Below are 18249 nucleotides of genomic sequence, written 5' to 3'. Positions count from 1 at the left end.
TTTAAAATTATAAATCATCAACTGATCCTTTGGCGCTATTTTTAGGATTCTGTCATCCTTTCCCGCTCATAAACATACGGCAGGTAAATAAATCGTCACAGGGCTATAATCAGCCGCACATATGACCAAACATTTTATTTAAATCGCAAATCACAGGACGCTATGCGCTGTCATTTCAATATATGGATTTGGCTCCTACATCAAATGGTTACAAGCGAAAACTAAGTGATATTCGTTCACTGTATTTTACGATCATCACTGTGGCATGTGATCACTTCATGCAATATTAAATGATTTACATCAGCAAGGAAGACGTCACAGTGCTGTTAGGTAATGGAAAAAAGTCCATATTAAAAAGTAATTGAAGATGATGTAAGCTATTCGTTTTAGCACGGGAAAGGGAGGCACCTGTACACCAGACAATTATATAGGTTAAGGGTTTGGGTTGTCCACAAAAATAACGCCCTGTAAGTATATGATTTTTTTTGTATATTCAAGAAACGTCACACAAATAAATAAAGAGGTACGTCTCTGTTTATTACACACAAGTTGGCGGATTGTGAAGGGTTCGTAGACTGAAAACGATGCGAGCTTAGGGTTTCCGCTCATCTGAATTAGCTGGTTTACAAATGCTCTGTGTAACACGTTCTAAATCATTCAGGTATACAGGTACGAATCGGGTCTATTATCAGTTATTCTAAAACTGGCCTGCGGCTACACTAAACGCAGATAAGGAGATAATTAAATAAACGGACTATTAAATAAAGTTATATATCGACAATTTATTATCTTAACATTTACCATTTCGACTCATTCATAATAAATTTAACATTGACGCGCCCATTTCACATCCTGGTCTGGGGGAGAAAAGGTAAGCGGTCTTTTAAAAATACACCATGACTTCATTTTCCTAAATTTCTGTGCACCGGCAAAAAATAAGCATGCTCCGAGGTAATTAACGGGCCCATTCAAATTAGGACAATCGCGTGGAAAGCCGCGTTAATAATCGCAATTCGTAATGAGACGTGACGGACGGAATGGGCTATTATTTTCGATTATTATGCAAGCAACCAAAAAAAAAAAAAAAACATGAAAAAAAAACGGGTAAAAAAGGTATGTGTGCGAGTATTCTCACGCTTCAATGCAAGCTGTTGAATAGCGGTTAAAAATACATCTCTTATCGAAATTACGAGAGGTGGAATAGGGTTGTTTCATTCCTTACAGCCATTTTTTTTTGTCAAAACAAATTTTTTTGTTGCAAAAACGATTAAACTGTGTGGTTTACAACGTTTTATCTTCGAACGTGTGAATCCTCGTACGGTTACAGAACCAGAGTACACTTGAAGCGAAGCCGGAAGACAAAGTCGTCCGCTGAGAAGAAACTCCAAAAGTCACCCCTATTTCCAGCCGACCGAGGCTGACCACGGCGTTTGTGGGCTGCGCCAGATTGCGAGAACCGACACGTACCGAAGATCAACCAGTTTCCGACGCGTTTCCATTACAGGCGATCGAACGTCGACTTTGGTAACTTGCAGTTATAAAACTAGAGACAAGTTACGAACTTAGAGGCATAATAGTCAGTATTGCAGATATTCGCATGTTACTTATTACTATTATTGTTACTGTACCGCTATACTGAGTGATAAATAAACAAATATAGTGTTGTTAGTAGAGTAGAATTTTAGCTTACAACAATGGAGATACTAAGATATTGCGCTGACGTTTCGATGCGATAAATCCAGTGCGTTGTAGATTTAACCTTACGTGACTGGCCACTACTATTGGCCATTCTTGGCACTGCCAAATTAACGACAAATCACACAGAATTTCAATAAAGAACTCGAAATTTTTCCTAAAAATTAGTAAGAATATTTTTGAATTTTAGAAGTATATTTCACAAATACGCTGTTTGCATACATTGTTCAAACTCCTGAAACTTGTATTAACTAAATTTGATTAAATTTCAAGAGAATTTTGAGATTTATGATATGACAAAAGAGAAATATCAAATTTTGGGTAGGCCAAATTTTCCCTAGGAATGTTTGTTTATTCCTTTTGTGTCCTTCTCAGTATGACCCTTTTGTGGATAAAGAGACAGTACAAAAAATAAATCTGGATACTATGAGACGAGGAATAAATGGATTTGGTTCTACACCGTTTGGAACAACGATTTTGTGCTGACTCATCTATTTTGACTAGACACTCATAAGACTATAGTTGACTGAGGATCCATTTTAGCACTAATTCAATATAAACAAGTTTAAGTAAAAATCAAGACATAACTCACTGTCTGAAGGTAATTTGTCACTTTCCTTCAGCGAATTGACAAACGGTAAACATGATGTTGCATTTTCTAATGTTATTGTGTGTAAATATGCAAATATCTACAGAGTTGTCGACATTTAAATCGTACCAGCTGTTTATATTGGCAACATACAATTAAAGAAATAGTTTGTATAATTTAAAACTTCCCAAGGATTATTTTCCAAAACCGTCCATAGCAATTTTGGAAGATCCAAGTATGTCAAGGAATATTTCACCAGCAACAAATTGCTCAATTTTTTTCTAATTTAACTGACTTTGCACCAAGTACCCTCTATATTTTAACAGGATTATCTCGGCCATAAATTACTCAGTATTTATTTGAATAGAAATTATCTTGGAACAATATACACAAAGCTGAATAATATTTGCACTGTGACAGAATGCAATGTTATATTTTTATCCAGGCCCAAATCTAGATAGCAGTGAACGGTAAACACAACCGACTTTGTCTTTTTGAGATTTTCAGTTATCTTCTAAACGTATTAAAGATAACATCAATTTAAATACATCTAGTATTACTCGAAACGACCTTTCATATCTAATTAAAATAAATTAATTGACGACATAATCCAAGCCGAATATCGCAATAATTTTTATAAAATACCTTACGCAGATAAGACATGTTTTAAGGCAATTATCAGAATTTTTTAAATAAAATGTTTACATGCTGTGATTTAAATCATCTTTGGACATCAGTCCATATATTATTGCCACCGAACAAGTAAATAATGATGACAAATTTTCTCGTTTAAGTTTGTTCATGGTAATAATATGAATCCTATTAAAAAACAGCATTTCAGAAGTCCGGGTATCTAATTAAAATGAAAATATATGAATATTGATCTAGGGAACATTATTAAAAATTTGTACAAGAATCTGATATAGCACCATTCAGCTATTTACATAGTTGGCAATAATTTCTACATTCCAAGGTCAAAATTATGACCAGTACTACGGTAATCTCACCAAACTTGAATAATATAGAGACAACTGACACTTTCTTATAATAGGATGTTAAAAGTTTGACTGCCTTAAGTTTAACAGATGATAGAATACCATAAAATACAATGTTTATCATTTTTTTTAACTTCTTGTTTAATTCTAAAAAATAATTAGCGTTGTAATAAATTTAAAATTCGATAAAATTCATATCGAGCAATGTGACAACGGCGCGGCAGATAACAGGAGGTACTAAGCTGTCCAGCAATACGCAATTCAGTTTCAGTTGGTATCTGGAATTGGACCGTGTCCGAGTGTTTTTTGCGTACCACTATTTCCTTTTCTTGAGGTGTTTTCCAGCGAGTGCGCGAAAATTGGATTCGAATGTGTCATGCGTATATCGAAAATGGTGGTGGACATTTCATAAAATCTTTAAAACTTCGCTGTCTTAATGTCATTCAATTCAATAACACTGTAATCAAAAAAAGGAGCTGATTCCAAAAAGCGACAAATACAGGGTGCTGCAAATTGTTGTTCAGGGAATTCTAGAACAAATTCTACATCCAAAAAACGAAAAAATCCTATAAATCGTATCATAAATGTATTAACCCAAATTTAAACGATTTCCAATTAAAAATTTCGAAATTATCAATAAAAAACATATTTTTTTTATTATTTTATTTTTGACACCCTCTATTTAGAAAACGAAGAGCATTTGCGGACCTACGTTTATAAGAATTTTTTTCGTATTTTTGGATGTATAATCCGCTCTATAATTCTCTGAACAACATTTTGCAACACCCTGTATATGAACAAAGCGATCAATGAAGTGAAGCCAAGATTATTTCGCTTACGCGTCTTTCCCAGTTTACTTGCGTTACGAGGGGTTCAAAAAAAAAATTATCTCATAGCTATTTAGATATAATTTTCTTCCTCTAAAGCCACCAGAAAAACAACTTAGTACTTAGACCATACTTAAGATAGGTTTGTTCGCGTTGGTAATTAAAATTATGAAAACAATAAGATCAAGATTACATTAGTGTAAGTTTTCACAAGATTCTATTTAACCAATCAGTGATTGCAGCGATACACAAGGTCAAACGAGAGAGAGAGAGAGAGAGAATCTTGCTCACATATTTCTAATAGCCCATGTATTGCCCAAATATTTCTGATATATGTTTCAGTGGATGTAAACGTTTGGAGAAGACGTTTCTTTTAGGAGACTTCAAAACATATTTTTAATTTTTTTTTAAATAATTTAAAAACTAGTAAGTGAAATAATTGGAAATTGGGCACATGTATTTATGTAAATGTTGTTCAAAATCTGAGGGCTTTTCCTAAAATGTACATGCGCCACTGCTTTACGGTAACAACCATGATATTTTCGAATTCGTCTTTTAGTATTCTACAAATTGCTACTCTCTTATGTTTTTCGAAAAAAGCCTGATTTTCGAGTAAAACTTAAAGACCAACTGAAAACACTTTTGCTTAAATGACATGACAAGCACTTATCAGTCGGTTATTTATTCGAATAAATAAATTAATAACATTAGTCGTCATTTTAATGATTTTATTTGAGTAAATGCTCAAAAATACCTCCATTTCCACGAACACAGGCCCGACATCTTTTTAGTAACGAAAATGTAATTTGTTCGAAATTTATTGTTGCTTGAATCTGATGAAAAGCATTATTTATTCTTTCTTCTAACTGATCAGAATGTCGATGTTGCTATCGCAGCCCACTATGTAATTTTAAAAGGCATTATATTCGAATATCGAAGTGTGTTCTCAGTTCGTTTTTTAAGTTTTACTCGAAAATCAGGCTTTTTTCGAAAAACATAAGAGAGTAGTAATTTGTACAAAATTGAAAGACAAATCCGAAAATATCATGGTTGTTACCGTAAAGCAGTGATGTACTATTTTATTTAGAAAAATATGCCACCGACACCCTGTATCTCCGCCACTGGAACAGGTAAACTTTAGGAAAAGCCCTCAGATTTTGGACAATGTTTACATAAATACATGTGCCCAATTTTAAATTATTTCACTTACTAGTTTTTAAATTATTTAAGAAAATTGAAAATATTTTTTGAAGTTTAACACCCTGTATCTTTTTAACGAAGCGTCCTAGATAAAAACTTTATAGGAAAGACTCCCCTTAAAATTCACCAAAGAATAGGAGGGTTTATTTTTGGTCGTCATTTGTGAATCACCCTATATAGTAAGGTATTTTTTATCATTAAGTTATTTTTCGTAGTTATACCTATGTCGACTTTATTAGGTACTAACAACATTTTTAAATTCTATAACGGTGTAACTTTAAGAAAAACGATTTTTTCTTGAAAAAAGAAGAAGCCTACTGATATCTATTGGTTGATCATGAATAAAGCAGTTCGAATACACACATACAACACCTTTCGAGGTTTGAAGGGAAACTACCCTTATTTTTTCGTCATGAAAGACGTCATGTGTGCCTAAAAATAATCGTCTAAAAAAGTGTGAGTTCCATGTCTCATTATTATGACGACTTTAATTTCTAGTAGATGTTATGCATGTATTTATGAGAAATATATTTACTTTCTCAGATATTTCAACCCACTTCGACGAATCGCCACTGGACTCCGCATATCAAAACCGTTATCTAATCTAATCGTGTGCGAGCCAGCGCCGCTTTATCGAAACCACAGCCCCCCATCTCGTAGATTTACGCGGATCAGTCGCCCGCGAAACGAATTTATAAAATACAAACCCCCCTCGACCACCTACCTGGTAAATTCTCCTAAGCAGACATCGGTCAGACGGGTCGCGTCCCCTCGGCTGTTGATGTTGTTGTTGATGAGGAGGCCGATGTCGGCCGGGCCGTTCTTGTGGTTGTTATTTTTGTTAACGCCGTTCAGGCCTTGCCTGTACGAGCTCCTCATGGAGACGAGCCTGCCCAATCGGTTATTTTTGTGGGTTCTGTTGTTGTAACATTTCGTTTTGGAAGCGCTACGGGTGAGGTAGTTACGCCGCTGTTTCAGGATCTTATTGCCGGACACAGCATCCATCCCCCAAGTTATTTTGTTTATTTATCAACCGACAAAAAAAATACCTTAGCGTCGTCCCCGGCTAGCTGGCGACCGTGGCATGTTAGAAGCTTTTTTTGTTTTGTTTTGTTACTAATCTAGTGCACTGCAACGTAACTTTTTAAGAGCGAGTGCTGCCCCATCCTCGCACTGCCGTCTGCGATCGATTTTATGTCACTCTAACCGCGGTTCTTGCCTGCCACCGGCCACGTGCCATTTTATTCTCAGTTTGTGTCGCGAACCCGTATGGAGAAAATCGCGTTCAATCAGCCTCAGCACGAGCATACAGACCGGCCCACAGCCAACTGCAAACAGAGGAACTGCTCAACATTTTCTGTCCCCCCACGTTGTGTTTAGAACTGCTCTCTTACGTCACCCATGGCATACCCGATGTGCCTCGTTGTTTCCATCGATATAAAATTGAGAAACCGGCAGGCGGTGTCGGGAAACGGCGAACACTTGGTATGTGGGTTCTTTTTCGTGTGTGGACTGTCGACGGCAGATCCGTATTGTGGAGCGTCGCTATCTACTGTATCTTATCTCTTATAAACATTGGTAGCTTGGGGTAGGGTTATGCAAACACGTGAAGGGCCTGATTTTTTATACTGCGCTTTCCAGTGAACGCGAAACAGTTTTATTGACAAAAGATGGAACTAATGGAACTATTATCGGATTTATTTAAATATTCGTTTGGTGTTTAATGCTAAAATTGTGTTTATTACACTTTTTAACAGGAAGTTTAGAATAATAGGGATATCTCGCTAGCCTACTAAATTTATTTTTCGTTATCCGGAAATTATGACAAGAAAATTAAGGAATGGTGGTTCTATTCACACAAAAACGATAGTATAAATTTCTATCAATTGCATAATCTAATCTAAAAGAATTGAAAAAGGTAGACCAATAGTATTTTCACCCAGAAAAGAAATTTTCTAACGTAAAACATGAAATGTTGATGATTGTATGACATTTTATTTATTTTATCCAGGAGCTTACACCTTTTTTGCTGAATTAATATCACTGGCTACCCATAATTCTACCACTGGCAGAGTTACAAACTAAGTAAGGTACTTGTAAGGTACTTGAGGCATACTTAACTTAATATGCAATAAATAGTATATTATTTTGTTTAAAAAGACAAAATTATGTTTTCTGCAAAGCTTATTAATTTGAGTTATCACAAAAGTTAAACAAATAGTACAAGAGACAATTCTTTTAAAAACATTTGACTTTTTAAAAACTTTTTCTTTGGGCCTTATTAAACCAATTGCAGTTTTTTGCACCTCATCTTCACAATAACACCTTAAAAACATCCTTTAATTAGAGCACGAAAACGAAGCAAAATTTCGGTATAGTTTATAGGAAAAATTTTGTAGAGAAATGAATTTCTCATCGAAATGAAAATTGTATGCAAAAAATCGTTAATAAACAATTTTAAAAAAAGCAAAAAATAAGATTTTTTACTTTTTTTTTAATTTTTTGACATTTTTAGTAGAAGTAGGTCAAGAAAACAAAAAAAACTAGATGAGATTCCCTTTAAAATGATGCGTTTTCAAAAGAGTTTGGACTAATATTGACTGAGTCAATATAACCGGTCAAACTTAAATATTTTTTAGATTTTCGTCGTTTTTAACATAATAATGATTATAATTCTTATTATTTTTACAACAAATTGGTTCTCTACCTAATAAAAAATTATTTCAAAAGTTTTATTTGTTAATAATAAATAAACATTTCCACAACTGTATGAAACTATGAGGGATTTTTCAAGTGAAATTACAGTTAATCATATTATTCTAGAATATGTAATAAAATAATTTAGCAAAAATAGATAATTATACTCTTAGAACACATGTGATTGCAACATGATGGTGCTCCTCCACATAAAGCTAAAAGAATTACAGACTATTTAGAAAATACTTTCGGAACTAAGTGGATTGGAATTAATGAACCCGTAGAATGAGCTCCAAAGTCTCCAGACTTAACGCCCCTAGACTATTTTTTATGGGTACATTAAAAAATCAAGTATATAAGACACCCACAAGTTTGGAGCATTTAAGGCAAAAGATTCGACATGTTTATGAGAATCTTTCAAGAGAAACGTTGTTTACAGCTAGAAGGGAAGTTAGAAAAAGACTGGATAAATGCATATCGAAAATTTTTAAAGCAATAATCATAATTTTATATTTTGTTTTGTGTTTTGTTATTGGTTATTGTTATATTTATTAGTTACAATTAAAATTGCTTGATATTTTCTATTTGGTTATCCTGTTTAACGATCGTTATGTGTATTGTTCTATTTTTCTTCGTGGAGTGACCTTTTTTAATATGCAAACAAATTTGTGACAGGAGTTACAGCGATTCTTTTTCATAGCAGTGTTGATTAAATCATAACTAATTCCAATACAATAGGATACATTTTTGTATAATGTTTGTTATTGTACTTTTTTAATGAGGCGAGATAGAGAAAAAATTTCTGCACAAAAAATGTTCATAAAAAATAGATAAGTTTAGTTATTATAAAAAATGGGTATGCTCGTGGAAAAAAAGTTAACTACGTCATTTTTTTCATTTTCCGAATTTTGAAAAAAATGTTTTTCAAGTACAACGGACCTTAGCGAGTGCCTATTCACTCCATCTAAACAGATTTTTCTTGTCGTTTTTCCTTTGTCTGTTATGGGCCCGAGACGCGAACTTTGGGACACCCTGTACATAATACGATTTACTTATGTAGTAAGCAACTAAAACATAGCGACACAAACAGTGTAAATTTGACTTTAAATTTGTTTAGATTTGACTAGATTGACTAGATTTGATATATATTTTTTTTTAAGTGACGGAAAAGGCGCATTGGGAATTACCTAGTGGCGCAACGAATGACGAAAATTTTATCGTTTTTCCACACTTTACTGCAGAACTCTGAACCGGCGCCAATAAAATATGAGAAAAGTTATTATACTCGAGTTTATCGCCGGACGGCTTGAACTGTCATGCCCGGGTCATCGGATTTTTATAGTGATGACAGGATAATTGTCAGGCCCGAGGTAGTTTAATGAATTATCCAATTATAAGGCGGATAATGAGGAGTAATTAGTTCAAGAAAATATGAAGTCACCCATTAATTCGCAATTTATTTGCCACAACTACGTCGCGTAATATATTCTAATTACATTTTATGTTTTATCTGCTGGCACGTCATAATAGACGCATTATGATGTATTTTTAGTACCATAAGGCATTATTGTACTAGGACTACAACGAAATTCAGTATAATACTACTATTATAAGGGAAAAAGGCATATCAGCTCTTTCTTCAGATATTTTAATCGGACTAAACTATTATAATTAAACTCATTGGTTTGTTGAACGCTAATGTTAAATTTAGTTGAATCCTTTATATCTCTCTTATTATAAGAGACGGACCTATCGTTTATATCACAATATGTAAAAATATACAGGACGTTCTGTCAAGATAATATGAAAGTTTCGCTTGTGTAGTCTTTCCGATCTCAATCGAAGAACCAAGAGGTCGGAAGTATGTACCAGGTTCGGTCGCTGACGCAGCAACTCGGCATTGAAATATTTGAAAAACTTGTTCCCTTATTTATTTAGCCATACCTATATACAGGTTTGGTTGAACTAAACGTGGAGGTGGTAGAAATGTATACGCCCGGTTGAAGAATGCGCGCACGGGCAAACGGCGCACAAACACAGCCGCACTGGGCGACTGGGCAATAAATCTCAGTTGTTGACAAGTGGTTGACAAATTGCCTAGCAGTGCAGTGCAGCAATGCGGGATTTGGTGTGATTCATGTAATTTTAATTTATTAGTCCTTCAAATTACCGTTTCGAAAAGGATTATTTGTAATCAATACATTACGCTACGTTTCCCTTAACATCCTGTACTATTATTGGGAATTAAAAAACAATTCCTTAAATTGTATTTCATTTATTTTATAATTCTTGGAATTTGATATTTTTATTACGAAATTATGGGATGTAATTTCAGTATTTTATTATCTAATAAAGCATATAATTACTTAATATAAAAACATATGTGGTTTATTTCTATTACAACTAATTTTCTTGGAACTACATTCTATTTTAAACGTAACAAATATAATAACCAGGAATCTAGTAGTAATTAATTTATTAAAACAAATAGGATCTACGTATTTTGTTAAATTATTAGGTGTATAATTTTTTTATTGAAAATGTACCAAATGCTCTTATAGAAAGAATTAACAGATTTATATTAATAAAATATTTCATTAAAGCATTTATTCAAAAAATTTATTTTTATTGAGAAAATATATCGACTAAAATTATTTATATCTTTTGATTAATTGTGGTAATTTCTCGAAATTTGAAAGAGTTTTTATTTGTTTTCAAACCAAAGCAAATATTTTCTTTCTTATCATCACCACTGAGGTTTCAAAACAGTATTACAATTTATCTTTTCTTTAATGCCGATGTCTAATAAGAAAAAAATAATTTAAAACTAAATTGTTACATTTTGTTTCAAATTTTGGAAAAATTACTCGTATTTAATAATAATAATTAATAAATTATTAAAAGTACCTATTTCATAAATTAATAATTAATAATAATTTTAATTTTTAATTTTTAATTTAATTTTAATCATTTAAGTTATTAATTTAATTTTTAATAATTTAATGATTTAATTAATCATTTCAATTTTTATTAATTTAATTTAAGTAATCGTATTTATTCATTACGCACCCACACACTACTAGATTTGATACGTTCGAAAAACAATCGACAACAATTTTAAAAGACGCCCTCTTCGATTCCTTTTCCTGTCTTTCTTGTATATTTGGTCGACTAGTTCTCTGACATCAGATATTATATTTAAACGCTATTTTTACTCGAGGAAATAAAAAAGGCTAAACATTATGTTCCTATTTCAGTAATATGTATAGAGCAATGACGTACCCTAGAGACAGACATGAACATGCAAAGGTGAAAAGGTACACTTGGCATATTTAAAATATCTCATAATTAACTGATTTAATAGATAAAAAAATAAGTATTTCGAGAGAAAAATAAGCCCATAAAATGATAGCCATTTTTTTTATTGTGATGTCATAAAATGTCGTCATTTGTTTGGCTACAAAATAGGAGGTGCGATTAGAAAAACAGTTGAAAATTAAAAATGCTACTTGCTATAAATTTTCAATATTTTGCGTCTTCTACCACCTACACAACATTCGCACTTATAAAATAATATTTACAATAATGATTTACAAATTATACGAAAAAACCACTACAATATCAATTTATACTAAGAATTATATGACAACATTGTTAGCAATAATAGCACGATGACAGGCTACGCGTTTGAAATTGAACAATTGTTTTTTTCCACAGCACACTCTTCGAATTGTAAATTTGCCAGTGTGTATTATAATAATTATTTTTATTAAAATTGAACCATAATAGTAACAAAGAACAAATTTTTTTTCCAGTGAACTAACATATGAATCTACTGTCATTTTTCCCATGTAGGTGCTTTTAAAATGTATCTGAAAAATTTATTTTTTTGTATATTTGTTACTGACATCTGATTGTTAATTTTTTTCTCTTTTGATCTGGAATAGGTCAGGAATTATCTACAGTAATTAAGTATAAAATGTGCTTTTACTCGAAATAAGACGCGAAACAAAAAAATATGAATCATCTAGTATATACTATTTTACGCACCTAAGAACTATAAAAAAAATAATGAAACCACTTTTTCCATGTGGTATTCCAATAAATATTACACATACGCATAATAGTCCAGTCACTGAAGCATATTGGCTACCATTTTTTTCGGATGGAATGGATTGACGTGAAATTTGAACTGTAGCTAGGGAATATCTCAAGAAACAAAAGTTATATAGTGCTGATGTGTGCTTTAACCCTAGGGGTGGATGCCACCCCTTCTGGAGGGTGGGAATTTTTTTATTAAAAATAACCTCACGATTTGATAGAGAGACGAATTCTAAGCAAAAATTGTTCTATAAGAATTTTTTTTGTACAGTCAATACTTTTTGAGTTATTTGCGCCTAAACATGTTCGTTTTAGCCCAAAAAATGCATGATTTTGAGCCATTTTTCGCGAATTTCTCAAAAACTACAAGTTTTATCAAAAAAATGATCATAGACAAAAACGAAGGTAATTAAATAGCAAAGAGATTGCTTTTTTTATTTTTGTGTATGGTATAGAACCCGAGTTATGACTCCCAGAAGGGGTTTTTCGAGGAAAACTTATATAACACTTATTAAAGTTCTTGAAAAGACCTTTAAATTGAGTGGTAAAGTCGTTAGCACGAAAACTAATTAAGTTACAATCCAAATAAAATGATTGTCTTGATTTTTGAGAAAAAAAATTACAAATTAAAATTAATGACTTGACGGAAAAAAAATTAAACGTATTCCTTCTGAAATTTACTTTATTTTTGTATTAACAGTAGATTCTGGGAATTTGAACGATTTTAGAAGCCTAAATTTAAAAAAATATTTTATTTACTTTTGAATAAAATTTTTAAATTTTTTAAAAAATTGCCATTTTTCGAAATATTTCAAAAAGTAACAAAGTTATTTAAAAAAGTATAGAATGAGAAATTGTAGGTTTTTTCTTACTGAAACATTTGCTTTTTTTAATTTTTGTAGGACAAAATTTGACCGAGATATGACCGTTAGAAGCTCAAAATTAAGCTCCAAGACTGCCTTTCCTGAGCCCTTTTAGCTTACAAATCTAAAAAACGATGGGCTCAAAAAAACTGCAAACCACAGAACTTATTTTAAAGTGTTTTAAATTCCCTACAAAATGGTATTTTGAGTAAATTTATAAGTTTAAAATTAAAAAAGTTATGGTAAAAAAATTAATAGCATTTTTTCGGTAAAATTTTCGGAGCAGGTAAATTACCATCATCTTTGTGTATTTTGGAGCACTTGTGAACTGATTTGAGTAAGTATATTGATAATATACATACACACACGTATCCGAGTTCACATGTAAATGTATGTTTACATTCGGAAAAAATATTAAGAATAAATTCTAAAATTAAAAAAATAATTATATCATCATACTCACATATAATTTTTAGGAAATTTTTCTATAAGGGGTAGGGTTTTTTTATGAGGGGTAGGTCTTCCATAAGGGTTTTTTGGGTGGCTGACAAGATCATAGATCATTTGAAAACCAATAAAAAGTTTATAATTCAACATATGCATACCATTAAAACATCTCAAGCTTTCAATAATATTTTTTGTTTATTTTATTATAAGAGATGGTTGAAACTTTGTAATGAGTCGTAAGCTTTCTAATGAATAACAAAAAAAATGCAATACATTGTGAATGCACCAAAAGAATTTATTTATTTATTTAGACAATACACTACCCTACAGAAATTCCAATTACAGGGTAGGTAGAAACAGAAAACTACATTATACACTACACAGAAATATAGCGTATCGCTACACTACATGATATGAGATAAGTAACAATACAAAACATTACATACCTAAACAATTAGACAAAACAGTACATAAATGAAAAAACAAAAAACAAATATAATTTAATTTGTAAATGTAACTTTTTTAATTATGGCTGTATTGCAATTAAAAATGTCAAACTGATTTTGAAACAGATTATATTTATCACACATTTGAAAAAGAGGAGTGTATTTTTGAATATTAATTCTTGACGTAGGTAAATAAAACAATGAAGAAAAACGAGATGATAATCTAGGTAGGTATATGAAAATTTAACAATGAAAGTAAAGGACAGAATATTTTAAACTGTTAAAAACTTTTTTTTCTATTTTTTTGTCCATGGAAGGGTAGTCTTTAAGGATTTTTAAGGGTTAAAAAGTAATTAAATTGCATAAATTATATTAAAAAACATGAAAGGAACTTTATCCAACATATCTGAACATAAATTGAATATTTAAAATACGTAAATCTGCGATTTTCGCATTTTTTTCGTACAAGGGTAGTTTCCACCCCCAAATAGAAAAAAGCACACATCTAGACGATATAACTTTTGAAGTGGGGGGTCACATGTGCTTGTATGCAAATTTTCAGGAAAATCCACGCTGTCCGAAAAAATTGGAAGCATTTACCTTATTTTCGCCTTCAGTGACTGGACTATAATCAGGCCTACCTCCACCTGTCGATATCTAAATTTCCACTTCGGCGACGCCCACGCGACGCTAAATTTGATAAACTCCCGTGAAAAAAAAAAAGAAATCGGGGTCAACAGCCGCCCCTTCGGGTGCTCCTTCTTTGCGGCACGGCAATTCGCTCTGACATCAGATGGTATATTTAGTGGCGCTTTTGCTCAAGAAATTAGACGATAAACGGGCCCATTATATTATTTCAGTGGTCTATTTCAAGCGGTGACGCGGTCCCCGCATAGGTGAGTGCCGTAAAGGTGAACACACTTAACCTAACTTATTTAGAATAATGAGCGATGACGAACCGCTTTATTATTTGTTATTGAAATTATTATTTAGGCGCTCTTCCTAAATTAGTGTTTACATAAACATTGTTGCCATGTTAAAGAGCGGCCAGGCTTGTCTACGAGATGCTCCCCGATTTGATCGAAGGCAGCCACGGCATTAAAATATTAAAAAATCTGCATCTGTGTGTGTGTTGAAATGCGTGTTAAAATATTTTTGAAAAAATAAAATTGTTCCCCATTGCTTTAAAAAGCAATGGGGAAAAACCATAATTCAAAGTAACATAATATCGAGAATAAAAAACTCGCAAAAACTTAATTTACATAATACTTCACTTTTCGATCCATTTTAAAGCAGATACGTCTTAAGTATTATTAAAATGTTTACTTTTATAGCAAACCCAGGTATATTAACGATATCGTTAACTGGTCACTGATAGAATCGATAATTAATTTTATTTTTATTGCAGTCGTAAACCTTTACAGAAATTTATTACATCAATAACATCGTTTAGAAAATGAGATCAGGAAAAGGAATAATTATTAATGTGTCATTAGCAATAGACATGTCTCAGGTAAAACGACAGAAACAGATTTAAATTTTACTTCTCTAAAAAAACTATAACGCTTCTGCATTGAAAATACTGTTTTTTCTTCGTCCACTTATTATTCTAATCATCTAGGGCAGGGATGCACATACCGCGGCCTGCGGGCCGCATGCGGCCCGCTGTCGATGTTTATGCGGCCCGCCAACGAATTTTAAAAGTATTCTACTCGCCGCGCTCCGGTCCAAGCATATTATTACGAGACTAGAAATCTGTCGCATCAACTAGATTACAGATTCGCGAAACACGTCGATCCCCGAACAAAGTGGATGGTTCTCGATGTTTGGTAACTCGTATAAATACGACGCATCGCCGGCTACCGGGGCAGTTAAGTTTTGACTACGGATAAGCGAACGTTATACTGTTTGAGAACTGTAATCTGTGACGTCGTTCGAACTTGGCTTTTACCGACTGTAACATATAATATTAATTTTGATATGGATAAACCAGGCCCCAGTAAGAAACGTAGTCGTAAGGTTGAAGATGAAAATCGACAGTTTCATGATATTTGGACCGAAAAATACTTTTTTATTTCATCGCATAACAAAATTCTGTTTAATATGCAAGAGTATTGTTTCTATTCCGAAGGAATATAATGTGAAAAGACACTATGAAACCCAGCATCCAAATTAACTGGCGAAAATCGAACGCAAAGAATTTCCACTTTACAACGGGAACTAATAGGCCAGCAATCTATGTTTACAAAACCAATTCAAGATGCTGAAACAGCCACTGAAGTTAGCTTTGAAGTATCTCGAATAATAGCGAAAACTTGTCGGCCTTTTAAAGATGGTGAGTTTGTTAAGCAATGTTTGGATATCGCCGCAAAAAAAATTTGTCCAGAAAATGTAAAGAAGTTTGAAAAAATTCAGTTAAATCGGATGACTGTTCAAAGAAGAATTACCGCATTAGCAGATAATATAGAACAGCAATTAGCTACGAAATCGAGAAGTTTTGAGTATTTTTCTATAGCGCTCGACGAATCTACAGATATAAGTTCAACTGCTCAACTATTAATATTTTTACGAGGTGTAACGCAAAATTTTGAAGTGAGTGAAGAACTGATTGGTATGAGTTCTTTGACAAGTCAAACCAGGGGAAGTGACATGCTCAAAGCTCTTCTAGAAAAATGTTCTATAATGGATTTGGATTTAACGAAAATATCTGAAATTACAACTGACGGAGCACCTTCAATGGTTGGAAGTACATCTGGGATAGTAACTCTGTTAAAAACATATTTACAAACTAAAAACATAAATACCAAGGAATTAATGCAGTTTTATTGTATTATACATCAAGAGGCCCTCTGTTCAAAATTATTGGGATTTGAAAATGAAAGTTGTAGTACCTACCATAAACTTTATAAAATCACGAGGTCTCAATCACCGACAATTCAAACAATTTCTCGAGGATATTGAAAGCGAATATGGTGATCTCCTGTTTTACACTGAAGTAAGGTGGCTAAGTCGTGGGTTGACACTACAGCGATTTCTTAACTTGATTGAAGAAATCCAACTATTTCTAGCGGAAAAGAAAAACGACGTCCCCGAACTCGACAACCCTGATTGGCTGTGTGACTTAGCGTTTCTTGTAGACATCACAAATCACTTGAATGTCTTAAATACGCGACTCCAAGGCAAAGATCAATTGATTTCGCAGCTATACTCTCATGTTTCGTCCTTTCAATGCAAATTGAGTCTTTTCAGGACACAAATCAATTCAGCCAATTACGGCCATTTTCCGAACTACAAAAAAATTATGGAGAAGTTCAATAAAACTGACGTCAATTTCGCTCATGTTGAAAAAATTGATATTTTGATACAAGCTTTTGAAAATCGTTTTGTAGACTTCAAAAAAGTTAAACCGCTATTGGACATTTTCAGCAATCCTTTCAACATTTCACCCGAAAATGCGCCGGAATTAATGCAGCTGGAATTAATAGACATGCAAAATGATGATAATTTAAGAAACAAATTTAATGAAGGTAATTTACTCAACTTCTACCGTTGCGTTGATAAAAACGCTTATAAAGAGTTGCGAATAAATGCATTGAAATGCGCAAGCTTATTTGGATCGACGTATATTTGTGAACAAACGTTTTCAGTGATGAAACTTAACAAAACGAAAAACCGAAACCGTCTGGCAAATGAAAATTTGGAAGCAATTATACGTGTGGCTACAAGTAATGTGGAGCCAAATATAAAAAAAACTTGTTAGTTCAATGCAATGTCATGCATCAAAATAATAAAACATGAAATATTACATTGTAATGATTACATAATTATTACAACAAACATTTTTGAAGGTTATTTTATTTTTATCATTGTATTTCATACTATTTAAAAATAAAAAATTTTGTGTTAATAAATATTGTCTGTAGTGGCCCGTCCTTGGCTTATATTTTTCCCAAGTGGCCCCTGTTCCCTATAAGTTTGTGCATCCCTAATCTAGGGGCAATGTAAACAAACGCAACCTTCAACCAAGTTCAGCAACCAGACAAGAAGAGGATGAACAAATTGTACAAACAACTTTTTTAAGTAAGAAACATAAAAGCTAACTAAAATGACATAAAAAAATACGTCAGCCTTTTTCAAGTCCAATCTAAAATAACTAGCAGCGCGGTTAGATCATCGCCTATTAACTAATCGTCATCCTATCACAATCAATTTGTTAATTGCTTAACAAAGTATAAAAAGCAATTTATGACAAGGTATATGCGCATTCCTTTGTACAGGCCATTTAATAAAGTGAGTGTCGAGCGGATTACATACCTATTCTATGTTAATTTGACGTTAAAAAACATTTTACTTAAATTTACGACGTGTCTCAATGTTAACATGTATATT

The 18249-nt window shown here is 32.6% G+C and overlaps 1 protein-coding gene across 1 annotated transcript in view; it reads right to left on the bottom strand.

The window, feature by feature from the left end:
* LOC108911959 overlaps nt 1-6623 on the bottom strand; it is a 125302-nt gene extending 118679 nt beyond the window's left edge. The window contains exon 1 of the mRNA XM_018717051.2: nt 6031-6623. Coding sequence (XP_018572567.1) covers nt 6031-6311 — 281 coding nt within the window. The 5' untranslated portion in view covers nt 6312-6623. The remainder of the gene's footprint in view (nt 1-6030) is intronic.
* Between the last annotated feature and the right edge of the window lie 11626 nt (nt 6624-18249).

Source organism: Anoplophora glabripennis, unplaced genomic scaffold (genome assembly GCF_000390285.2).
Source record: "Anoplophora glabripennis isolate ALB-LARVAE unplaced genomic scaffold, Agla_2.0 scaffold389, whole genome shotgun sequence".
Classification (NCBI taxonomy): Eukaryota; Metazoa; Arthropoda; class Insecta; order Coleoptera; family Cerambycidae; genus Anoplophora; species Anoplophora glabripennis.
This window is presented reverse-complemented; position numbering and strand designations above follow the sequence as displayed.